Source organism: Archocentrus centrarchus, chromosome 1 (assembly GCF_007364275.1).
Source record: "Archocentrus centrarchus isolate MPI-CPG fArcCen1 chromosome 1, fArcCen1, whole genome shotgun sequence".
Taxonomy (NCBI): Eukaryota; Metazoa; Chordata; class Actinopteri; order Cichliformes; family Cichlidae; genus Archocentrus; species Archocentrus centrarchus.
This window is the reverse complement of record NC_044346.1, coordinates 2,712,996-2,740,499: the sequence shown is the minus strand read 5'-3', so window position 1 is coordinate 2,740,499 and position 27,504 is coordinate 2,712,996. Positions and strand designations below refer to the sequence as shown.

The following is a 27,504-nucleotide window of genomic DNA, read 5'->3' as shown; positions in this document are numbered from 1 at the left end:
AATGCTGATGCTGCAACCTGTGACCCACACACTACACAGCCAGGATAATTCCCACTGTAAAGAAAAAAAAAAAAAGAAGAAAAACCACGTCCATTGAATACAGCTGATCCATTTCTTAACAATTCTCATGACAAGTCAGTTTTTTTTATTATTATTCCCACTGAGGCGTCTGGTGTAAATATCTCATAAACAGCAGGAGAAAGACTGCAGGTTCAGCATGACCAAAGTCTCAGACGTTTCTACAAATAATCTACGGTAACAATACTAAAATGGTTCAAAACAGCAGCCCAACTGAACAAATGAATACAACTAGCAATGTCTGAATAAATGCCTCACTGCAATCCTCATGGCAAACAAAAGGTGCCTACCCTCCAAACACATTTTAATAACTGTGAAGAAATATGATAAACAAGACAGCAGCAGAGGAACATATGAAATGGAGACAGTCAACTGTAATCCAGGGTCCACCCTGTAATGGAAAATTTGTTTTTAACTCAATTAACCTCTGTGTACTTCTTTGGTATGTAATTGTAATTTTCTAGTACAAAGACCAAGTGTGCAAAGTAGAAAACAAATTTCTTTCTAGGTTGTGTCCAAGGCCGTGACGCACTTAGTATCATGCTGAAGTTACATGGTGGTGGGAAACTGAATTCCCCACAGCTAACAGAACAAGACTGTATCAACACAAAGATTATGAAGGAACTGTGGTTATTTTGCTCTTTGGTCAATGCTGATGCAAAGACTGTTTGTGCGGTATTGATCCTTTTCCAAAGGTTATATTCTTACTTTCAATAAATCATCATAAATTCAGTCTGGTTTCAGGGCTCAACTTATTTTTCCACAACAGCACACAGCACAGGATGTCTTAGTTCCCATATCCACTGACTGCATTGGTAGCCTGTTGCCCCTAAAGTTTAGTCAAAAAAGCTCCTGGGTGCCCCAATATGGCAAAAGGCAGAACATAAGACTCCAGATGTCAGGACCCTGGACAGGGCCGTAGAAGGTCCTTAACCCATCAGCAGCATTTTTTTGAGCAGTGTATTATGTGATTTAACTGGACTCAAAGAAAAGCTGAAAAAAAAAAAAAACTCACCAGGTATTCAAAGCTCAATGGTTCTTAATAGATCCCTGTATGGGATCAGTAAAATAATCAGGTCTGAGATCAGGTCTAAATAAGATCATCTACCTGGGTAAGAACAGGCTGGATAGGTGTCGGAGGATCTTCTGGACATACAGGTTGGGATCTCTGCTGATTGGTGGAGGGGTGGAGTATCTTGGGGAAACCAGGGCCATTAGCCAATCAGTGTAGATGTCCACACAGATTTTGACGGTGTCTCCATCTAATGGGAGAGTGAGGCCGTAAGACAAGACCTCCATCGTCCACTTTACCTGCACATTCAGATTTCATATTATTATTATTATTATTATTATTATTATTATTATTATTATTATTATTATTATTATTATTATTATTATTATTATTATTACTCCAGAAGCTTTCTGAGGTGATGATAAGGAGAGTTTCTCCACTCTGTGTTGGCAAACAGAACAATTTAATGATAATGTTTCTCAATGTAAATTTGCTCCTTTCCATCAAGCCCAGCACACATTAGAAATCTCTGTATGCAGAGGACGAGGCCAAAGATCAAGACTTGAACTTTCAGGTGGTGCATTATTAGAAACAGACTTTACTCTGTAGTCATTGTTAATGATTGCATGGGCTCAGATATAGCATGGCTAACTTGCACACTGTGAGGACCCCATAAAAACTGACAGATATATATATACAGGTTTATATGCTGACATCTAGATGGCATCTGTTTAAAGGAAGGCCTTGCTTATTTCATCAAGACCATGCCAAACAGAAAACAGAATCGGAGTGTCAAACTGGCCTGCTTGCAGTCCAGATCTGTCATCCATTAAAAACATTTGGTGAATTATTAAATAAAAAATACAACAAAGGAGAGTCTAAACTGTTGTCTTTGTATTCTTTCAGTTAATCTTTAAATGATTTGCAAAATGCTGCATTCTCTGTTTATTAATACTTAACATTCTTGGAAATAAGGTTTTGTCAGAAAGCCTGTCTGTGTCCAACTTGCTTCATAGTAAATCCCTCTGGGCTTCAAGACATTCATCACTTCCTGCTGTGTTGCCCACCCCCACCCTTACAGGTTTACACCTGAGTTTATTTGGCTTTAGTTAGAGGTCACGCACACACCTGTCTGTCTGTGCAGAGCAGGCTGCGGGTGCCAGGGTTTCCCAAGCCTTGTCCCAGGGGTTTCACCACAGCAACAGTGATATCTCTGCTCACAGAAGGCGGAAAACAGCTGAGTACGCTCACTTGACTCCGTCCACCTGACAGCGATCGGTCCATGGCTGGCAAATCAGAGCTCAACTGGATAACGAGACAGAGAAATATCACGTTCTGCTGTACAGCGAGAGTTCAGTGTTGTTACTGTGTCTCAGACATGAAATGAAATCATTGTTTCTGACACATTAACCTCAGTATTTAATCAGTGGTTACATGAAGTCACCTTCAGCTGACACACACACACACACACACACACACACACACACACACACACACACACACACACACACACACACATACACGCACACACACAAAAACACACACAGCAAAACTGTGTGTTGGCTTGTTTATCTTTTTTTTGCAGGTGCTGTTTGTTTTTCAGCAGGTGCAGCAGTTGGTGACCCATTGTGTTTTTCTTCTTGTGCTCTGTCCTTTTATTCTTAGCTTTTCTCCTATTAATCTCTCCCCAACAATCCCCTATGAGAATCACTTGGTGTCAATGAGTCGGACAAAATCCCTTTCAACAGGAGGAACCCATTCACACAAAGAGATTCGTGGTGGTGCAGCCAACAGCCACAAATGAATGGAGGGTGATGGGAAAGAGAAGTGAAAAAAGGAGAGCATATCAAGAGGAAGACCAGATTCAGGATCAGCTGAGGCGCAGTTTCAAGGCTTTGTTTTCAGAATGAGCTCCCTCCAAACCTCAACAGTCTGGTACAAACCAACGTTAATGCTGACACTAAACTGAAGTAACACATCACTCCTAACTCATAGGGAGTACACAATTTACGGCAGGGAAAAAATAAATAAAACAAAACACACGTCCACAATGGTTTAGAAGGAAAAACTGTGTTTTTCACCATAAACTCCTCTGCAGGAGGGAGGATCGTGTACATCACTAGGAGGGATCTAGCTTGTTAGGAATAAAGACACAGACAGTTTTTGAAAAAGGTGACTTTAATTTATCCCCAAAAAGTTAAACCAATTTTACAGAGAGTCAAATCATAGTTCTGGGCCCTTAATATTCTGTTCATTTGACCTTTAAAGAGAGATCATCATCCCCACTCTCCAGGATTGGGTACCAAGCCCCAAGAACAACTGATATGTTTTTTCTTTCCTTCTAAAATCAGAGGGTGAAAAAATACAGAATAGAAAACTGATTGATGACTGTCCAAGCTGTGGCTCTAGCAACATCACAAAGTGGTACAGTAAGATGATGGTTACCTTTCCTTACGTAGCATCACTAATCTTTATTTAATGGTGCTCTGGCTCCAAAACACCAAGAGAAACAGACATAGCAAGTTTTTTCTTACATTTTTGTGACTCTAAACTCAACACGAACAGACCTGACTAAAACAGGAAGTAAACAATGATTCTGCTTTGATGGGGAGTGGAAACATTCAACAAGGACAGGCAGTGATGTGGCAATAAATAACTGCCTGGGGGTCAGCCAACCAAAGCAACAGTGCAAAAGACAGACCGGGTTGGAAGAAGATGATGCAGGCAGGTGGAGTCGGTGGAAACAAGTGTCGGGGTGATTTTTAACATAAGGATAGCAGCGAGAGGGAAAGGAAAGTGAAACCTGCCATGATGAATGGTTTGGAGGTGGTGGCACTAACAAAAGGACGGGAATTGTAGAGTTGAAGATGCTGAGATTTTCATTTGGGAGTAATCAGGAGGAAATGAATGAATATATCAGAGGGACAGCTCAGGTGAAGCCACAACGATAACAATGATAAACAAACTGTAACACAAGAATTTACTGTGCATTACATCACATTTAAAAATTGAGCCATTTTAAAATTTAAATTATATATTTATTATGTAACCCATCATAAATCAGTTTGCATCATGAGCTTCACATTGATTATTACTCAACACCATTTACAATTGGTGATAAGTGGCAGAGTCTTTCACGTTGCTGGGGAGGAATTTTGGCCCACTTTTCTTTGCAGAATGGAGGGTTTAAGCATAAACAGCCTGTTTGAGGTCATGCCAAAGCATTTCAGTCAGACTTTCAATTCAATTCAATTTTATTTATATCATGCCAAATCACAACAAACAGTAGGTTCAAGGTGCTTGAGTCCAGACTTAAGCACCAAGATTTTTACATCGACTCCTGTCACTGCTTCCAGCTGGGCTGCTCTTTCTCTGGTAGCAGAGTGCTGTTTCATAGCTGGAAGCTTTGATCCCCATTCCCCATGTTGAGGTGTTCTAAACCCCCAAAGTAACGATGCATCCATTAACTGCACACACATGGAAACAGCTAGAGGGTGAATGCAGTTTGTAGTGTGCAAAGCTCTAAATACCTCTGAGCGCTACTGCTAGCTTCACTGACTCCGCACTCTTGTTGGTCACTTGCACAACTTATTACAGTGATTTTATTTTTTATCACTGTTTTACATTTTCCATGTGATGGGGCTGGAAACCCATAAAATGGGAATATCCTGTTTTATGTAGCGCTTTTTTAAAGTTTATATGAAGCTAGCATTAGGAGAACCTCCAGGAAACTTTGAGAATATGCTGCTGTTGTATGCTGAGGCTGTGAAGATTTTAAAAATTAAATCCACCTTGGAATCTCCTCGAAACTAACAAACCACACGGTCACATTCACTGAAACCCTCTCAGGAACTATGCTCCATGTTTGTAACCAAAGATTCTCAAATCGGTGTAAATGTATGGCTCTCACATTAGCCCTTAGAGCGGCTAAAGCTGAGCCACAGTGACTGATTAGAGCAGCATGAAAATCAGGTATCTGTGGAAGCTGATGCTCTTTGAAGTCTAACCCTAACCCGCGTGGAATAAGTGTGGATTTGCCCCACCCATGCAGCCCCACAGTTCTTCCACAGCTACCCACTGTGGGCCCACACGGGCATGTTTGCTGGGAAATTATTTATAAAAGGAAACACCATACTGGGAAAAATGAGTATTGTGAAGAAGATGAAACCATAGAACATGTTTTATTACCCTGCTCCATTGAAGCTCCATATAGTGCAGTGGTTAGAACTTTGCCACATAAGCAAAAGCTCCCTGAGGGTGGAAGGAGACAGAAATCCCTTGCTGGTTGTGTCAGGAGGAGCATCAAATCCACTATGTGATGACCCCTTGTGAATAAGGGAGTGGCTAAAAGAAACTTTTTTTTTTTTTTTTTTTTTTTTTGGAGTAACATTCTGGTGATGTACCAGTGGACACATCTGAGCCCTGTTGTGCGCCCTGCAGTGTGGGGCCCACGGGCATGTTTGCTGGGGATGTGATTCAGTAAACCAGTAAGACGCTGAGCTGCTCCTTTCTGAACCGGTTGTTGAAATAGAGTAACTCTGGTTTCTAACAGAAAGGGAGGAGGCACAGTTATCTACCTTAAAAAAAATAAATAAAAGCATGAATGAGTTTTTCAGGTGTGACCGGGAGAGGGTTGCTTTAATTTTGCAGATTTTCTTTTTTTACATTTTGGTTCAAAGTTAATCAGACTGAAGCTTCTGGCTTCACATCAGCAGATCAGAGGGTGGGGGGACTCTCTACACATGGAAGTTATGCATGGGACTGAACAACAAGTTTCCTGATTTGGGGTGTTCAGAGGGCAGTTTGCCTGGTGTGAGCCTCTCATGCTGTGGTTGAACTGGTCAAACCACTATAGCTTAGCACCCACTTCAGCTACTTTCATTCAGTTTGGGCTTCCTCTTTTCTTTCTTTTTTATCTTTTCAGTTTATTTTGCAGTCTTTGTGTCATATCTCACTTATTATTGTAAAGCTAACACACTGAACACACTATTCTAGAAATTTACTGTTCAGCTTCTGTCTTACTTGCTACTTATAGCAACCTAGCAGCACAATATGGCAATCTTTGTATTTCTGTACTATGTGGATTTACATAGGTGTTAAAAAGGAAGTGGTGAAGCTGCAGGCGTCACTCAAACTAATATTCATTTGTCATCCAGACATCATGAAGAGTCCATCTGTGTCTCTGCTCCTCGGTGAGTCAAACAAATGCTAATCTATGCTAATTATTCAGAAACATGACTTTAACGTTATAAATGATCTGCTTTTGGTTGCATATTTAAGCCCATTTATTATCACTGCCAATAAAATCACTGTGTAAATGACTTTCTGTGTGCCCTTAAAAGGGAAACACTGAGGACAGTTTTCTGAACAAATCCAACTTCTTATATTTTAAAATGATTTAAAATGCAACAATTATGAGATGATTTATGGCTAATTTTAGCCAACATGTGACCTCAGAAAACATTTACACCGAAAGTCAAACTCTAGGGTCAAATACTATAGAAACACCTCAGCAACAGATGTGAGCTGCATGCGTTCTTCCAGTCTACATGCAGTTGTTCAACAACGTCACAGTGCACACACACGAGTGTAAGGTGTAAGGAGCAGACTTCATGGTACCTGTCTTGTGTTTGCCTCTGCAGGCTTTTGGCTTCACAGATTTTCTGTAAGCTTGTGTTTAGCCAGCTGCTGCTCTGCGTAGGTTGAATGTGATGTAAGGGGAGTGGCAGCAGAGTTCACTAGAAAGAGGAAGAAATGTGAGAAAATGATCACAGATAAAAGCAGAGTGAGAACACCACACAGACAGCGACTCAAGAACACGCAGCTAAACATGTCACTCCTGGTCTGATTGTGGATGAGAGAAAACTACAGAGTCCAACATTGTTTTTGTTACACACTGATTCAATATTAACTTTAGTGACCTCTGATTGGTGCAAACGGGTGTTATTACTGCCGACATGCATTATGATTCTTATTCTTTGCCAGCATTTCCCTCTGTGTCGCCTGCTCTGGCTCCTGGAATACAATCATGCAATCATGCAATCATGCGCGGGGACAGCTAACCGGGGATAAGTGACCCTTTTTTTTCATGACAATAACGAGACAATAACTTTATATTTTATTCTTACGATAATTTCGTCCCCTAAAACTAGACTAAAACTAAAACTATTCAAATGACTAAATTATGACTAAAACTAAATCAAAATTTGCTGTCAAAATTAACACTGCTGGGGTCCTGCTAGTTATAGGAGTATTTTCAATGGTGTGGGGCCAGGTCTCCAATTGACTGAGCTTGGCATTCAAATATCCGTTTATTTATACAGCAGATCTGAACACAGCGGAGGCTGACCAAATTGCTGCACAGCAAGAAAAACTATAGAAACAATAATAATTTTCTTAAAATAACTATTTAAAAATAATAAGAATAAAAGATGCAAATAGAGACATAAATAATAAAAGTGACAAAGAAATAAAAAACTAATAATCAAAGAGATGCACTGGGGACACTATATGTTAAGACCAGACGCAACCTGAGAAGAGATTTCCAGCTGGGATTTGAAGCCTGAGGTAGATCTGAAGACGTGATCTGAAGGAGATGATTCCAGAGATTTGGAGTTGAAACGGAGAGGGCCCAATTGGGACTCTGAAATTCCTAAAAGCTGCTGATCAACAGACTTAAGTGAGCAGGGTGGGACGTAAATTGTAAAGGATCTAAATAACTTGGAGCAAACCCATGACAGCTCTTACATGTGAGCAACAACATTTTCAAACCAATTCTGTGTGTCACAGGAAACCCGATGATTTATGAATAGGTGATGATCACATTTCCTGTTAGGAGTCTAGCTGCAGTATTTTGAACCAGCTGCAATTGTGATGTTTGCTCCCCCTGCCCCTGGATGAGACTAAAGCATGAATGACCTTCTCAAGGTCGCTGGTAGAAATAAATGGTTTAACTTGAACTAAAAGTCTTAACTGAAAAAAGTTTCCCTTAACAACTGATTTGATCTGTGAGTTGAATTTAAGAGAATAATAAAATATGATGCCAGGGACCTGAGATATGAGGGAGAAAGTGGAAAGGTGGAACCCCATCAGGGCAGCCCTGTGACCATACTGTGGGCACCCTGCAGGTCTACAGTGGGTCCCACTGTGGAGCCCTCTCTGCTTAGTGTGGGCAGCCCACACTGGGGCTCAACTGAGCAGCACTGCATGTGGCCACATTAGCCCTGGGGGGGGGCTAATGTTGTTTGTTTTTAAAAAAGACAAATCATGCTTTCAGTCCAGTAAAGGCAAAAAAATGGTAAAAATAGCCTTCAGTGACTTCTGACCTTCAGTGACCTCTGTCCTCCTGCTGCAGGTGTGTGTGTGCTGCTGCTGACTGCACTGACTCTTTCTGCAGGTGAGTTGATGGAAGTGAAAACAATCAGTGAAACTGCAACAAGAACACAAATACATTTGGTCTGTCTGTCTGTCTGTCTCATTCAGTCCTAGTCTACGTGCCTCCTCATCCTCCAGTCCGGCCGATCTTCCAGTTAGTGGTCTTCTTTCCATACGCCATCTCCACTATCCTCATGGTGTCAATTCCGAGCAGACTGAAAGCAGGTACGATTCACTCTCTGACCTTTGGTAGCAGAACCTGTTTTTTTCTGTCAGCTATTGGGGCTACAGTGGTTGAGGTAGGAGTCTCCAGACCAGGTGCTCTTGTTTAGGAACCACTTCTAAAAACCGGCTCTCAGATATATCTTTCAGTAACCAAAGATCTGAAGGCAGAGAAAATGCTCATCAGATCATCCTCAATGAATGGAGCTAAGCACATTCTTCTAGAAGCAAGCCTCACAACTCAGCAGCCATCTTGGGTCAAATCTAAGCAGTTTTGTTGAAGTGGGTGTGCACATGGGTGGATCTGTAACTTTAAGTTCACTGGATATAAAAACTGAATGCACAGAATCACCTGTTCAATCTGATAGAAGAGCCGTGGCATTGTGGATGCTCAAAGTTACACAACATGACGGCTTCATTAGTGACCCGATCCAAAGCACCAGCTCGAACACCACCCTGGGCTCCACCCACAGGAGCCCTGAACAAACCCCAGGCTAACATTCACAGCACCGACAGAATCAGTATGTGCCATACTGGGCTAGTTAAAGCTAAAGTTAGTTCTCGACTAGGACTGGACTTTGAGGAGAGAGTAGTTGGTGCTGGGTGGTGGTTTTGAGGGAGTGAGCAGCTGGTTAAAGTGGTCGTGTTAAGTCTGTCTTCACTCATCTGCAGGACGCCCGCTGATTGTCTGCATGGAGATAGCCCTGCATGATGAGGAAACTCGGGAATTCAGCGAAGACTATGACGACGTAGCTGTCGATGTCACCACGGAGCACGACTTCTGACCTACAGATGGTGCTGCAAGCTGCATTCAAAATACACAACAGCAAAGAATCTACTCAGAAATCTTAAAGCAGGGGTCTCAAACTCGCGGCCTGCAAGTTTGAGACCCCTGTCTTAAAGCATCCAGAGAAACCGTTACTGTCACTGTAATGTTCTTATTAAGATGATGGTTTTAAAGCTGTAAAGCATTCACATTGCTGTTATCCTTCTGCACGTCTTTCAGTCTTTAACTCCTTCTACAGGCTTTGTTGCTACAGAAACATATTTTTCTGGAGAATTATGCTATGCTAGAACATATATATATATATATATATATATATATATATATGTATATATTATGCTAGAATTATGCTACAGTAGCGCCGGTCTCTGGCTGCATGACCACAGATGCTCGTCTCTGGATGAGTGATCTGGACCGAATATTTCACTGTATGCCTTGTGCACACAATGACAATGAGTTGAATCTAATCTAATCTAATCTAATCTATTACTTTTCTTTTTTGCAACTTTTATGCTTTTTAAAATATTTAACTTTTTTATGAGTTTTATTTTTGCCATTTGAAATGAATAGGGAAATTTTGAAATCCTCTTCAAAGCCACTTTACTTTGGCACTTTAACTAGTTCGGCATATTTTAAGCTAGAAAAAAAATTTCAAACTTTAAACGGGTCCCAAGACCTTGAAGATATTCAGATACCACTCAGTTTGTTGATATCTTTATGGTTTTTAAAGAGTGACAGTTTAAGTTTGATGAAATTTCAGAAATACCAATGGTTTTCTATGGAGGGCCTTTAGAGTGGCTCATGTTCTTCAGTGAGTGATGATGTCATGTAGTCAACTTTCAGCATTCACATTAATTAATACATAAAAAAAATTTTTAAAAATCAATAAAAACCACATCCAGGCTCTATTTCTTAATAATTCTCATGATAAAAAAGTTTTTTTAATTCCCACTGAGGTTTCTGGTGTCTCATAAATAGCAGGAGAAAGGCTGCAGGTTCAAAGCCTCAGGCTGAATCAAACATCACGACCACATCACCGATGTGACATCCACAGCAGCTCAGGATGCAGATAAAGTAAAGCTTCTTCATGGTTCAGAGGTCGCTCAGCGGAGGATGACGTGTTTCCTCAGATTTATGAAGGTGTTGGTCAGTGTGAAGATGTGAAAACGACTGTTGTGATTGGTCAGAATTAACCCCTGAAAATTTAATAAAAAGTAGGAAAAGAGTTTTTTCTTAATTTCAACATTTATTTTTGAATTAATAGAAGATAAAGCCAAACTCTACGCCAGCTTCTAGCTTTGTTTGACCGTGTGTAGACCAAATGTGATGGCACAAAGTCCCAGAAAGCTTAAAAGTCAACCAAACACATCCAAACTTATTTATTCTAAAGCTGGAAAAAACGAAGCCAACGGAGCCCAAAGACAGCTGAGTGGTTATCACACTAAACATAGCATCTTTTCTCAGTATGTTTTATTTTATAAAATGGTTTATTGCGTGTTCCACCTGAAACAGCCTCACAAATGTTAAAATAGTGTCTGTTGAAGTGCTCTGTTCACTGCAGTCACAGCCTGATGTCTTTAACAGTCATTGTTTCTCCTAAACATGTGTTGATCATAATTATCGATAGTCAGGTATAACCAGCAGCTTTAACTAAATAGGCCAGCAGGTGTCACTGTGGAGATGGGTTTCAGATTGTTTTGAAGCCTCGATACAAGCCTCGCTTTGCCCATCACCAGGAGCCAGAAAGGTTACAACACAGAACACAGCAGGCCGTTTTAACATAAAATCCGTTTCGTCTGACTATCCGTAATTACATTTCAGATATCTAGAACTGCATTTTGACTAGTCAAAACTGCATTTTGACTATCCAGAATGGTAATTTAAGATTACTGACTAGTAAGAATAATAATTCAAGATATCTTCAATTACATTTTCACGATCCGAAATTCCTTTCAACATATCTCAAATGACGTCATTTGATGGGTCACACATCCTTAATTACAATTTAAGATCTCTCAAACGTAATTATGACCTGTCAAAATTACGTTTTAGATATCTGAATTAAGCGATTGCATGAAGGCCCCTTGTGCTGTACTGAGCTGTCCAAACAATTGCCTGTGCAGAATTTCAGGTGGCCGTTGTGGACAAAATTGTAATAAAATGCAACAATACAGAAAGAGCTCCTCAGTATGGGATATCGTGTACTTAAAGACTGCTTCAGAAATCTGCACAGAATCTCTGATTTTATGGCAGGCCGTTTTAACAAACAAAATGCTCCGTAATTCAAGATATCTCAAACGTCATTCTGATTAGTCAGAATGTTAATTTAAGATATCTTAAATAGAAAAGCCGTCTAATTCAAGATATCTGTAATTCATTTGGAGATATCTTAAAAGGCATTTTGACTAGTCAAAATTACAGTTCTAGATATCTCTAATTTAGTTTTGCCTGGTCATTATTTGCTTTCAAGATATCTACAATTTAATTTGCACTAGTCAAAACTATTTATTGCCTATCGAAAAATACATTTAAGATATCTTGAAATATGGTGTCATTTAAGATGTCTTTAATTAGAGTTATGACTAGTCAGAATAACAAACGCGATATCTCAAATTAACTTTCTGACTAGTCATAATTCAATTGTAGATACCTGAAATAGGTGTTTCAGATAGTCAGTAATTCATTGAAGATGTCTTGAATTGAAGCCTCCATTCAGCTCAATGGTAAATCTGACGTCATTTCGACTAGTCAGAATGTAACTAGAGATGTAAATCCTGTAAACTTCATTTCACTTCTCAAATATCACTGTGTTCATCTGCTATATGACATATTTAACTGAAACTGCTGATCCGAACAACCAATGATTTACAAAGGAAAATCATCAGGGGTGCCCAAACTTTTGAATATCACTGTATGTATGTAGGAGAGCTGAGAGAAAATACAGAAAAAATAAACTTTGCTGCTACAGCAATGAAATAAAATCAGCCAGACAATCCTGCATCTCTCAGCTGATTAACAATAACCAGTATAATTCTGCTTTTCTATTTTCATCCACTGATAAATGACTTAATTCCTCTAAAACCAACAGTATTTCTTTAAACAAATAAGTGTGACAATTTTTCTTCTTTCTGCAAGAACAAAGTTTCTATACCAGAGGAAATATCACTCATACTGATTTATCTGATGCTGCCTCACATTCTGACCAAACTACTGCCACAGGCTGTCCACATTCTCACCCATAAACTCTAAATATCCAGACGAAATTATTACAGTTTTGTACCTCTTTACTCCACCCACCCCCACCAACCATTCAAATCTGTATTTCATTGTTTTACAAATCTCTCAAATGTGCTGCAATCACACCGATACTCAAACATAACTTAGATCCAGTGAAAATTGTGATTCACAGTTTCAGTCTCACTGCTGCTTCCACACTGTGGATCAGTACATTTTAACCCTTTGTGACTCAGTTGGTTTAACAGGCCAGGTTCTTGACTGGATCTCATCGTATCTCAACAGTAGAAGTTTTTATGTTTCAATTAGCAGTTCTAGATCTGCACAAATCCAAATCCAATCAGCCTGGACGGGTCGCCCGTCTGCTGCTGTTATGGGCTGAGTGTGTGAGGAGTGAGGACCCAAATGCAGAACAGAAAGGCAGGCAGAGTTCAACTGAAGGAAAACCATTTACTGTGGGCTGAAGGCTGGGTTCATAAATGTGGAACATAAATTAAGACACTGAGAACTATAAATTTACTGAAACAAAACTGGAGAACATGCCAGCATTAACTCCGTGGGGCTGAGGAAGGAGAACAGACACTCTGACAAAAGGACAAGCGCAGTATGTATACAAAAGGGTAATTAGGGTAAGAGGAGAGATCAGGAAGAACGAGAAACAGGCTCCAAATCACAGCAGACGAGACAAAGGAAGCACAACTAAAAAACAAGCACGAGAACACTACCCATCAAAATCAGGAGCTGTGATAACTGAATGAGGAAGGCAGAAACACACAAATGAACTAATACAAGGGACTCGACACAGGAGGGAGGAATTACACTCGAAGGCAACTTGGAACTGAAAACAGAGATAAATGCACTGCAAGGAGGAATACAAGAAAGAATGCAAACATGCCACAAACCTGGAACCTCAGCAAATATTTAAATAAACATGTCATGTAATTATTGCAATATAAAGCACCTTGAGGCAGTATATAAATAAAATTGAATTGAATTTAATGTCAATTCTGTTCACAGCAACAGAATTAAAATATTGAGCCACATAAGCTGTTTCTCACGTCTTTCTTGGTTCTTCTATTCTGGCCTGAGCTTCTTTTTCTTTGGACTTCTCGATGATCTCGGTCTGGTTGGTCCTCTTGATCTCCTGAATATGACATGCTGCTCAGTATTCTCCACAGCTACACGTGAACAGTTTTATCCACAATGCACACGTACATGTGATACACATTTAGATCATTTACTGATATTTCTTTGAGGTACTAAAATGTTAACATGTATTCATTTGTATTTGTAATCAGGATCAGTGTTTACTCACTCAGTAAGTTCATAACGATCTGCTAACAGGTTTCCTGCTACTGATTTATTTTATGTTTTTAGTCATTTCATGTTCTCTATGGGTTGTTCTTATTCCTGTTTTCTATGTAGTTACTCACTGACCTTACACACACACACACACACACACGCGCGCACGCGCATATATTGTGGTTGTAAATCATATTAACATCTTCTGATGTTTTCTGTTTCCTGAGGTGAAGAAGACAGAACAATTACCACAGAACAGTGATGTCACACTCAAACCTAACTCTAAGCTGCCTCCAATATCGCTCTCTCTCTCTCTCTCTCTCACACACACACACATATGTAAAGTTCAATTCAATTAAATTTTATTTATATAGCGCCAAATCACAACAAACAGTCGCCTCAAGGCGCTTTGTATTGTGGGTAAAGACCCTACAAAAACAGAGAAAACCCAACAGTCAACACGACCCCCTATGAGCAGCACTTTAACAGGAAGAAACCTCCAGCAGAACCAGGCTCAGGGAGGGGCAGTCATATGCTGTGACCAGTTGTGAGGGTATTGTCAGGGTTTGGGGCTTGTGTGGGGTTTTATTCATGTGTTGTGTTTTCAGGTGACAACATCAGCTGGTTTGATGTCCTCCTGGGCAGTCAGGGTCACACCTGTGGGGAATCAGTTCATTTGTGACCTACCTGCAAACTCTCCACCTACACCGAGCAGCTTGCCTCAGACCCCTGCTCACCTCCCTGAGTCTCCCCTCAAACTGCTCGTTTGCACACCTAAATAAGGCCATTACCTGCACCCATACACACCTGCACCTTCTCATCTCAACCTGGCTCTGTTTAATTGATTCTCTCCCTCTCCACAGACACCACTCCAGCTCCCCGTTCGAGGTCAGGCCCAGTCCCCCCTTTCCCCAGTGGTTTCACTATTCTGTAAATAAAGCTTCAGTGCCAGAGACGCCAGCAGGATCAACAAACTAATTCACAAGGCTGGAACCATCATTGGTCAGAAGTTGGAGGCATTTGAGTCGTCAGGGACAGGAGGGCACTGAACAAACTGCTTTCCATCATGGACAACCCATCTCACCCACTTCACTCCACACTAATGAGGCAGCAGAGCTCCTTCTCCCTCAGACTGATTCAACCTCGCTGCCATAAAGAAGGCTTCAGGAAATCATTCCTGCCATTCTCTATAAAACTGTATAATAACTCTTCTTTGTGTGACAGGTGAACACACCTATCAGGACATTAGATCCCACACACACGTTTCTGTATTATATCTTCTTGCAGCGGTCATTAGATTCCTAGTGTACAGATTATTTATTAATGCAATTTGAACTACTCTCTTGCACAATGTCAGTCTTGTTATTACTCTTCTTTACCTACATTTTAATATTTTATTTATTTTGTGTTTATCACTGTTGTATAGTTTTGCACTCGTGGCACTTCTACTCTATTTTCTCACTGCTGTAACACAATAGTTTCCCTTGTGGGATCAGTAAAGTATCTATCTATCTATCTATCTATCTATCTATCTATCTATCTATCTATCTATCTATCTATCTATCTATCTATCTATCTATCTATCTATCTATCTATCCATCTATCTATCTATCCATCTATCACAGTGCATGGATGTGAAATGAATGCACGTCATTTCTATGTGTCAGGGTCTTTCGGGTGGAGAGATTTTTTATATATATTTCAGAAACAAATGATGATGGAAAACCAGTTTGGGTACCCATGGGCATTTAGAGTTCCACTGAACTCATCAACATCTTCATCATGTCTGAAATAAATCAGATTTAGGGTTCGTGGAGGACGACCTGGTCCATCAGGCTGCGATGATGGGAAATGAGAGCTTTGAGCAGAGCGAGTTAACAGGCTGAGTTCATCAACAGGACGTCTGGTTTCACATTCATTACATTCATTATAAGGAAGCATTCAGAATACATGAGTCAGAGGACTCTCATTTACATTCAATCTGACTTTATTTTAACTCGAGGGTGAATTACAGCTTGAAATTTCTCAGCTGGAGTTCGTAGTTTTGTCTTCAGTTCATTTTGTGTTATTACATAAACTTCTGCAGAGATATAAATGACATATTCAGTCATGTTGGAAACTGGTTTTGAGAAAACAAACATGAACTGAAGATCTTTTCCATCTGAATCAAATCTGTGCATCGGCTGCATCAGTGTGTGTATAAACTCTATAAATCAAGTCCAGCTTGCATCATATATAAGGGCAGCGGGCTGTCTGAGTGGATCAGTCTGCATCAGTTCGACCTTCAGCAGCTTCTCTTCTTCCTCGGCTTCAGTAAGTCGGCTTTTTTCCCCCTCTCATTGTATTTTAATTCTTATTGAATCATATTTTTTAAACCATACTGCTGTTTTAATCAACTTGATTCAATTATTCTCCACCATCAACGTTTTTTTTTTTCTTTATTTGACCTTTTTTGTAATTTTAGGTCAATCTTAATTCTTGTGATTTAGCTCATCTTTATTTTCAGTTTTAAAAGCTTCAGATTTAAATATAAATGTTTCCCTTAAATTATGACTCTAATTTGGTTTCATTAAGTCTTCCCTGACTTAAATAATTTTATAAAATCTAATTTCATCTAATTTTATGAAAATATTTAAATTAGTTTTGCTGATATTTGGTTTATTTTAGATTTTACTTTCTTCTCACAGCTTTTCTGTCTTTTTGAATTTTTTTTTTTACTGTGAAATTTCAAAAATATTGTTTTCACTTCAGAATATTTCTGAGTTTTCTTTCACAGATAAAACATTTGTTCTGTACAATAAAACCTTTATAGCATTTTTACTGCCACCACAGAGGTTGTGTTTTTGGTACAGTTTGCATGCCGTTCTGTCTGAAAACAAAAGGTTTTGAATGAATTCTGATAAAAACTTTGTAGGGGTGCAGAGTGGGGTCATGTTAACAATCTTGCTTACATCCACCAAAGTCTACTTCATCATTTATTGATCCAAAATTGACAAAAAGCCTTAAAGCTCAAAAACTATGATTTTTACAAGTGTGGAGTGTGTTGTCAACATATAGAAATTACACATTTGACCTCTGACCTCTCCTTCAAGGTCAATAAATTTATCAGAAGGTCAAAGTGACATTACATCTGTGTAGAGCTTAAAAAAACTATGCTACTTTCTGCCACTGTTTTTATTGACAACATATCGGGTCATTTAGGTCACGTCAAGATTTGCTTATGGCTGGTCCCAGAAAGCAGACTCAAACAGCCGGCGTGAAGTGTGAAAGGTTTATTTGCACAAATGAAACTGACTACTATAACCTGATGTAATGACAGTGGGCAGCGAGAGACTGAGGCGGTGGTCCGGTAAGGTGTGAGAGATGTCGGAGATTATATGGAAAAGGGTCTGTCAGCAGGGAGGCTGAGTTTGGTGTGAGGCCAGGTCTTGATGGTGGAAAGAGGCAGGCAGACAGGTCACAGAAAAACACTTAAATCTGCATAGTTTTCCCAGGCATGAATAGTTGCATCTTTGCTCTAGACTGAATGGCAGGTGGGTGTCCTGACATGGATGACAGTTTCTCCGGGTGAACTAAGGAGTCGATAAAAAAAAAAGAGTGCCTCCATCAACCAAGGCATGAAGTGCAAAATGAGCAAACTAAGAGGCTGATTTAGGACAGTCGTGGACAGGACAATCTGGGGGAGATACACAACTACTGTCAGTCCTTAAATGCACAGGGTCATAATGGACTGCAGGTGTGCACAATTAACCTGGGAAACATCCACTCCACCCATGGGTGGCAACACTGGATGTCCACACCTCCACCTAAAAAGCAAAGACAAAACACAACACCCCAGCCTACCCCAGTCCTAACAGGTCAGGTGAGCGTGGGGGACAGAAACTCTTCAGAAACTGCCTGCATACTCTCGCCACATGAAGCCGTGCATTGTCGTGCACCAGGAGGAACCCAGGACCCACTACACCATCGTAGGGTCTGACAATGAATCCAAGGATTTCATCCTGATACCTGATGGCAGTCAGGGTGCTGTTGCCTAGCCTGTAGAGGTCTGTGCGTCCCTCTATGGATATGCTTCCCCAGACCATTGCTGACCCATCACAGGACCCACTAGAAGACTTCAGGTCCACAGACCACCCTCTTGAAGTCTGTTTCTGATTGTTTGGTCAGAGACATTCACACCAGTGGCTGCTGGAGGTCATGTTGTAGCTCTGGCAGTGCTCATCCTGTTCCTCCTTGCACAAAGGAGCAGATACCGGCCCTGCTGATGGATTAAGGATCTTCTACGGCCCTGTCCAGCTCTCCTAGAGTAACTGCCTGTCTCCTGGAATCTCCTCCATGCTCTTGAGTCTGTGCTGGGAGACACAGCAAACCTTCTGGCAATGGCGCATATTGATTTGCCACTGACCTAAGACAAATGCAATACCAGTGAAAAAATAGTCAGAAAAGATGAGGAGGGAAAAACGTGAGTGTCCTCCACCTGTAAAACCATTCCTGTTTGGGGGGGTTGTCTCATTGTTGCCCCTCTAGTGCACCTGTTGTTAATTTCATTTCATAATTTCACACCAAAGCAGCTGAAACAGATTAACAACCCCCTCTGCTACTTACTGAGCAGATCAATATCCCAGAAGTTTAACTGACTTGATGCTGAACTCTGATTAAAAAGTGTTCTTTTAATTTTTTTTGAGCAGTGTACAATGCTATTCCCTCTCAGGAAAAAAATGCTGCCCAGAGAGTGGAGGTTTGCACTCTGAGTGCTTCTTCTTTGATGTTTTATAATCATTAGGCATTAACATTGAAGTCTTTGTCAAAGTTTGTTCAGCTTTTTGATTTTCTTGGTGTTTGTTATGTTTTTTGGCAGGAAGTTATTGATGTGTTTCACTATGACACGTGCAATGATGTGTCTCCATCTCCTCTTCCTCTGTGGTTTAATGTGTGCTGCTCTGCCTCCAGCAGCTTTTTACCCCAGGTAAGCTGGTCGCCTGAACTGCAGAAATTTATGACATGTCAAAGAGACCCACGTGAAATCACCTAAAGGAACTGATCCTAGATCTGATCACATTTTCTGCATAATTTCTTACATTTAAGAATCACATCAGTTTCTCTGAGACAGTTATCTTTAGCTTGCTTATACAGGAGTGAAGAGGCTGTGATGGGCAGTCTGTGTTTATTAAATTAAATCACTGCTAAAAAGAATCTGAGATTTTTGCCTTCAACCTCTTGGCTTTTTGTTCAGAGCTCAGACAGAGAGCGGTGACAGGAAACATCCATCTGTCCATGATGTGGAAGACCTGAAACTCATCTTTGATTTAACCAGGTAAACAAAAACGTGAAAGGCATCATTTTATCCTATTGCAAATATCACAGGTTTTACATTTTGAATATTTATGTACGTTTATGCTCATCAACAACTGGCTCGTGCGCCATACGCTACCAAAATAAAAGCTGATTAGATTCTTTCAGCTTCACCTTCAGCAGTGGAAAGAAAATCTTCTCCAAACTTTCATACAGGCCATGAAGGAGCCACGGGCTGAAACATTTTGGACTAATAATAAAGCTGTGACCTTTTCAGAGTGACACTTCTGACTCACAGCTCTCACGTCTGATTTGCCCCACAGGTTTGATTCCTGCCTCTCAGTTTACTGTTGCTGTGAGTGTGAACGGGCTCTGTGATCTGCAGTCAGTCACATTCACATCAAAAACTGATTCTCAGAAACCAAAAACATTTCTCACTGTATGAGCCTTAATATTTTAGGAATAATAAAATCTTTGAGTCATGTTTTTTATGGGGTTTTTTTTGGTAACCACTTATCTCAATTTGGGTTTATTTTCACTGACTGACACTTTTTATCCTCCCATGAAAAATTAAGCGGGATGATATTGTTGTCATACCATCTGCCCGTCCAGGCGTCTGTCCGGGAGGTTTTACCTTTCCGGTCTACAGACTCCAAAACCACAAGAAGTTGAGGAGTTCTCATGCCTGATTAGATCATATTATGCTGTGTGATTGGCTATACCAACTTCCCAAATTTCTCCAAAGAGCTTGTCTGTTTATAGCAACCTCAGTTTTTGGCTGCAGCCTTATTGATTAGCCTGTGATGCCAACTTCTTATTGGCTTAGCATCGGCTAACATGTTGGTCAGGGATGACTCATGGCCATAAATAGTAAAGACAATGACTCACCATTAAGCAATATTAAAGCCATACCTACTGCTCAGCAATATTGCTCACATGTAAACAACATGGTTGCCTTATGGTAAATGGACTAGTTCTTATATAGCGCTTTTCTACTCAGTCAGAGCACTCAAAGCGCTTACACAACATGTTTACATTCACCCATGCACTCCCATTCATACAAGCACTTCCATGTTTACTAAGCTAAGTGCTTTTTAATTAGCTAACATTCACACACATTCATACTCCGACAGGACGGTCGGAGAGCAACTTGGGGTTAAGTATCTTGCCCAAGGACACATTGGCACGTAACCTGGAGTAGCCAGGAATCGAACCGCTGACCTTCCGATCAATAGGTGACCTGCTCTACCTACTGAGCTACTGAGCTACAGCCACCCCATCTTTATAGTCATGCTATACATAATGCACCGATATCAGCAGGTTATGTAGTACAGCTGCATTATGTAGTAACATTCCTGTACCCTTATTGTTGTAGATTATAGAAATAAAAATACATTATGTAATCTATTACACCCTTGTTCCAGAGTGCAGTATGTACTTTATCTAATTTGTTTACCATGGAAATGCTTTGTGTCTGTTCTAGGATGTGGTACCAAAATGTATTTGTAGAAATGTTAAAGATGACCACAGAATATCAATGTGTGATCATCTTTAAATTGCTTAATGCTTAGAATGGATTTAATGAGTATTGTTAATAGTGAAAACATATTTTTGGAATGTGTATTATATTTACATACATTTATAATCAGAGAGCATATTTCACATTTAATAATCTTTGAGGATTTAAAGTCAGAGTTCATCGAATGGTTGACTAAATTAATAAACTGGAGTTAGCACTCTGAGTCCTTGCTGCTGTTCTTTGTGCAGATCTTCACGTCATGCGGATGGGCTGTTCACCAGCGGTTACAGCAGACTGCTGAGTCAGCTTACAGCTAAAGATTATCTGGAGTCACTGATGGACAAACGGGTCAAGTATGAAACTGTTTGCATCATTCAGTAAAGAGGCTGATATTTTTAATCCACCCGACTCTTTTAAATGATGATTTGTTAGACATCCTTTGAAGGAAACATAATTTCTAACTGTCTGGAGTAACAGTTTCAATTAGTTTAAATGAATAGCATTTTAGTTTCAGATCAGTGCTTTTTATTCGTACTTTTCATTTAAATGATTTTATGCTTATAGTGATGTAACTTCCACACTGCTTCACCTTGGTCTGCAGCCTTTAACCTCCTCAGCTTTGCCCTGCTCCAGATTTGACTCTTTATTTGCTCAGAGAGTGCTCCACCCTCTGGACTCTGCTCAGTTCAGCTACGGTTCCCCTGTGACTCTGCACAGCCAGCTGAGCCTCCACTCTGCCCCGTTCTTCTACACTCTGTATCAGAATCATAACCAATCCTCGTTACAGCAGCTGTATCGCTCAACAGCTGTCTCTCCTTCGCATGAGCCCCCCAGGGATCAGAGTGGGTAGGCTCTTCCTCTCATCAGTTGCTCATGCTAGAGGAATCATTGGCCCAGTTTCTGGGATTCTCCCCTCCCAGCTGCTCATCCTCCTCAACACTGCCGTCTTGCCTCTAGGAGGCAAGTTTGTTTTGCCTCATAGTGCTGCGTTTGGGTCAACATCCTACCTGCCACACTGCCAAATATGACAAGCAGCTACTGAGCTTCTTTTGAGAGCTGCTGAGGTTTTCATGGAACTGCAGAGTCCACTGAAATGAAGTCCTTTCTGACTTTAGATAACTGTGGCTCTTAGAGGAGACTTCATATCAGAATGTGTGTAACCAGTATGTGATGCTAGGCCACCAGGCATGCGATGATTTACAGCATCATTTTATATTGATTTCTATGATGGTCAGAATAATATCCTTGGTGGTTCTAGGTACAAATAGGCTTTTAGTATTCCCTTGAAGACACTTTAGGGTTTATTTCAACACTGATCTGTGAATAAAGTCAAAGAACTGGGAGGATTTTTTTTTTAACTGTGTTGATATGAAACTCTTCTGTCCATCCCTGAAAGCCTCTTTGCAGAAATCATCAAACCTTTTTGTTCTGAAGTTTAGAGCATTTCAAATGCAGCAGATAAAAATTTGGTCATGTTTGTTTTCAGGCCACATAAATAAGTTCAAATAAGTTTTACAGTTTACTGCTTCCACTTCTTACTTCTGAATGTTTCTCTTCATAGTGGTGACCTGACAGAAAACCAGTTTCCGGTCAAACGGCACTCTGATGCTATTTTCACAGACAGCTACAGCCGTTTCCGCAACCAGATGGCGGCCAGGAAATACCTGAACTCCATGCTACAAGGAAAGAGGAGGTAGAACCACTCACACAGCACCAAAACTGTAAAGAAGTTTTTAGTTTTTTTGTTCAGAGTTGCAAACAGGAAGTGCCAGGTGTTACACCTGAAAATATGCTGTCAGGTGGTTTTGATGGAGCGCAAACATTTCACATTAGAAACACATGCAGGAAACCTTGTCTGACCTGCATATTTCAGAGCTTCAGCTAAAACTGCTGAGGATGATAAACTTGATCACAGATATACTTATATCTGTCAGTTTATCAAATGTTTATTTCTCTGTCAAATTCCCAGTTAAAGTGGGAAGAAAAAATATTTGGATTGAGATGGAGAGAACGCAAATATATTGTCCCCTGATTGAGAAATATTGTAAGAAAGAGAGCGAGAGCATATTTCTCCCATTTTGGCTTCTCTTCTTTGGTTGCTCGTTAAATCCATAATTGAATTTAAAATCCTTCTTCTCCCATGCAAAACTTTTATTTTATTTTATCTGTAAAGAAATCCATGAAGTCACTACTAGTTAAAGTGAAAGGAATACTCGGCTCTGCAGAGCTCTGACTCTTTGTCAGCCTGGCTACAGTGCTGAAAAGAAACCTGGGGTTGTTCTTATTTTCTTCAATTAATGATGAATAGTAAGATGTCCTAGCTTTACGGAGGGCTTTTTTATAGAGCAACAAACTCTTTTTCCAGGCTAAATGAGCATCTTCTAATTTAGTGAGACGCCATTCCCTCTCCAGCTTTCGGGTTATCTGCTTTAAGCTGTGCGTTTGTGAATTATACCACAGAGTCAAGCACTTCTGATTTGAATCTTTCCTTTTCAGAGGAGCCACAGTATCCAAAGTCGTACACAGTGAGGATGTAAAACTATTGACGAGATAATCGACCTCACTGGGAGCAGAGTTTAGGTAGCTGCTCTGCACTGTGTTGGACATGGCGTTGAAGAGCATAGTAAAGACACTTTCAGAAAGACTTCTACTGTAATAAAACGTATTCCCCACTGCTGTGTAATCCATTAAAGTAAATGTAAATGTTACTAAGAAATGATCAGACAGTCCAATAACCAACATCACCTGTCAAAGCTACACCCTTAACATACAACCTAAAATATAACAAGAATGCCTAAATAAGAAAAGACGCTTAACCAAGGCAAATAAACTCAAAATACAGGGCCAAAAACTGAGGACCATGAAACTTCCTCCTCCTCGGTCTGTGCTTCAGCCATTCTGACAGTTAGTGTGACTCATGTTCACTCATATCATCCTGCTGTAGCCAGGTTCATGTAAGGCAGAATAAATTAATATGTTGCTCAATCATTAACTCATTTAATAACAGGGACTCATCCCTAAAATCTGAAATGAAATGTAACTACACTGTAAAGGCGTGTGATTCTCTCACTTCCTCTTTTTAATTTCATTTTCCATCTGAGCCATGTGATCTGTTTTCTTAAAATGGAATCTTTCTCATTTTCACACTGTGTAATGAACTTAGACTTCATTTGAACTTGATTTAAATTTCTTTGACATCATTATTGCCGGGCAGCATGGTGATGTGGTGGTTTGCACGGTTGTCTCACAGTAAGAAGGTCTGGGTTCGACTCACCATTCTGTGTGGAGTTTGTGTGGGTTTTCTCCAGGTACTCCAGTTTCCTCCCACAGTCCAAAGACATGCAGTTAGTGGGGTTAGCTTAATTAGTGAGTCTAAATTGCTCACAGGTGGGAGTGTTAATGGTTGTCTGTCTCTCTGTGTTGGCCCTGTGACAGGCTGGCGACCTGTACAGGGTGTACCTCGCCTCTCGCCCTATGACAGCTGGGAAAGGCTCCAGGCCCTCAGTGACCCTTAAAAGGATAATCAGAAGAAAATAAATAGATGGATTATTATTGCCTTAGATTTGTTTATTCTAAAAGCTTTTGGGATCATTTCAGTGTTTCTTCTTTTTTTTTTCTGCAGTGTGGACGATGTAACCCTGTTGGAGGTTTCCATCAGTCCAGATGCCACCTCATCCCAGACCAATGAAGACTCTGTATTCAATGATATCACCAATCAGCTGACTCTGGTAGGTCATGTGGACGTTTATATACAGAGAAAGAGCTGAGCACACAAAGCACACTGCAGTAACAGAGTCAGTGAGTTGCAGTGAAATTTTAGAAGTGTTACTCTAATTTTCTTTCACTTAAGGAAAAATGTTTTATTTTGTTTTTAACTCTGCACTCTGAAACTTTAAAAGTTTTAGAGTTTGATAGTTTAATATAATCATCATGCATAAGTCCCCCGTACAATATTTTAATGGATGAAGTTTATCATTAAGTATAACCCTATACCACCGAACATGTCATAATCGACTCAGCTTATTTCAAAAGTGCCGCCGTGGATTTCCAGCAACAATTACCATAATAATCCTATGCTGGTTGTTAACTGCAGTTTCTCAGCTTTCAGAAACCGTTTGAATTTTTCTGATAGGACAAACGGTCGCATTATTACGGTAATTCAAAGTTCCTTTGATCAGCCACATTAACCAGCTCTCGTGTTGTAAAACTACCGCTGCAAACTGCTGGTCTGGGCATTCAATCGGTGCTTTGCGGCTTTTCTTGCTGTGGGTTTTAAAAATGGCAGGGTTGATTCTGGTGAAGGAGTTGCTCTCATGACTCCGCTAGCAGCTACACTCCCTGGGCAATCGGTGCCATGCTGTTCTTCTGCATCACATTTTCGGATCGCCTCAGATCACTTGGAATCCCGGCTAAGTGAGTACTAAAAAAGTACCTGGTACCAGGTACTAATGGAAACACCTTCAAACTGTGTCGAGTCGAGCCGCGCTGAGTAGATACTAATGGAAACACGGCTAAAGTTAGCCCAGGGTTTCCCCTGCGTGTTCATGTGAAAGAGGTGGTGTTGGCAGCATGTGACAAATCTAAAAGGGGCGTTTCATGGGTTAGATGAGTATTTATTCACAGAAAATTATCCATATGAATGCTACCTACTCCTGAGACATTATCAAATAAAAATCTATAAAGAACATAAAAATACGGGTGCTGTGGTGGCTCAGTGTAAGAGTAGGCAATCTTGTATGCCACATGGTTATGGTGCAGGCATGTCCAACCTGTGGCCCTTTGCTGCATATCTTCCCCTATCTCTCTTTCTTCCCACTTTACTGTCTGTCACCACTGTTCCCTGTCCAAAAAAGGTAAAAAGTCCAAAAAAAAAAAGAACATACCAGTAAAATGCAGCGCTGTTAATAAAATGGACATGCAAATTGTTAATCTTGTGATTTATGACACATAGATGTAAAATAAGCATTTGAATTCTAAGCCTGCATTTAAGGATAATTAGGTCACAGTGAGGTAATAAAGGCTGTGCCAATTGGAAGATGCCTCCAAATGCAGCCTCATTCTCCCCAGATATTAAGGACAGGTTGCGTTTATCCTCAGTGGTCTACCCTGTCCCATGATTCATTGCAGGCATGGCAGTAAAAAGCGGCCAAAAAATTTGAAATTTTACTATTTTTGTGACACAATATATATATATATATATATATATATATATCAAGATATCGCTTGATATATCAAGACATTATCAAATGTCTCTGGACATTTGATAATGTCTCTGGAGTAGGTGGCATGTGAACACTCAGGGGAAACCCTGGGTTAACTTAATGAGTTGATAACCATCGTTGTTTGACGTTTATTGTGATCGGCGTGTTGGGGTGAGAGAATCCAGGTAACGGAAAGTTACCTTGGGTATGTTGAACTTTCTTTGTATTCCAGGAAGCATGTTCAACAAACAGAGTTTGAAAATAAATGGAGATCAGCAATTCTGATTTTCCTGCTCCCGAACAGCTGATCAGAGTTAGTTCAATCAACCCTGAGTATGTTTGCCCTGAATTAAGTAGATGCTTGACTAAAGAAAGGGATCATCCGTGCAGCTCTGATATCATCATTCACCATGGCAAAAGGTAAATAAAGAGCAGCGTTTCTATTTTATGACCATTTCATTGTTTGAATAATTATATAGTTCACAGAGATATGAAGTTAACTCTCTTTCTGGAAATGAAAACCTCAGCTCATGGTTAACAAACTCAGAGCTGTAGCTAAACCTGCTTCCTGGATTAAAAAATCATATTTCAGTGATCTGTGATCTGTTTGTCTCTGATCAGTTTGTTTATCTCTGTTCAGTTTGTTTATCTCTGATCAGTTTGTTTATCTCTGTTCAGTTTGTTTATCTCTGATCAGTTTGTTGATCTCTGATCAGTTTGTTTATCTCTCTTGTTTATTTCAGGGTCTGTGATGTTTGCAGTCCAGAAACAGGAAGTTGTGTCATCAGCCTATCAGCCATGTTTTTTTTTTCATCTTCTCAGCTTTTGGAGGTCATTCTTTACTGACCTTTGTCAGTGTTGTGTTTTTGTTATTGATCCAGATGTATTGATCCTCGTGTGCTGAATGATTGTGTTTCACGTTGTGCAAAAAAAAAAATCACTGGGTCATTTCATGTTTAAGGTGGAGCTTCACCTTGTCATTGATTGACCGTGATCTCTGCTGCTGTTAATTATTGATCAATAAGCTGCAGTAAAGTTTAATTAACTGACTTAAACTAAACACCTGAAGTCTGTAATAAATAAAAATGTTTTAACCTACCATTTTGCTGCATACAATAAAATATTTAATTTCTCTGCTGCTTCATGTTTACATTTAATATATTTAAAAATATTGGTCCATGCATTATTAATTTTTTATTAAGCTTTTCCTTGTTATTTTATTTTGGAAAATATAGGTTTAATCTTCCTTTATGTGATTTGTCACATGCTATGTCAACATGCTCATAGCTAGATTAATAAACCCTGGGTTGATTAATCAAACTAATAACCACCCTCATGTGATGATGTTAGGGTAAGAGAAGTCAGACAGGAAACAGAAATCCTGAGTATGCTGAACTTGCATTGTGGTGCCGGGAACAAAAGCAGGTTCAGCATAAATAACGAGTCAGATATTTTTCACAGTATCTGTCTTGTTGGTCTGCTCTGC

At 40.0% G+C, this 27,504-nt stretch overlaps 1 protein-coding gene and 1 pseudogene across 1 annotated transcript; one reads left to right on the top strand and one right to left on the bottom strand.

The window, feature by feature from the left end:
* The window catches only part of LOC115784908 (ral GTPase-activating protein subunit beta-like), a 44,942-nt pseudogene extending 42,568 nt beyond the window's left edge, over nt 1–2,374 (bottom strand).
* Nucleotides 2,375–16,287: 13,913 nt separating this feature from the next.
* On the top strand, nt 16,288–27,061 carry LOC115789641 (VIP peptides-like). The gene is made up of 7 exons (XM_030743146.1): nt 16,288–16,319; nt 18,865–18,972; nt 19,240–19,320; nt 21,066–21,170; nt 22,379–22,510; nt 24,440–24,545; nt 26,762–27,061. Exons 2-7 carry the CDS (start codon nt 18,875–18,877, stop codon nt 26,768–26,770), a joined length of 531 nt encoding a protein of 176 aa, XP_030599006.1. The 5' UTR covers nt 16,288–16,319; nt 18,865–18,874; the 3' UTR covers nt 26,771–27,061.
* Nucleotides 27,062–27,504: the final 443 nt, after the last annotated feature.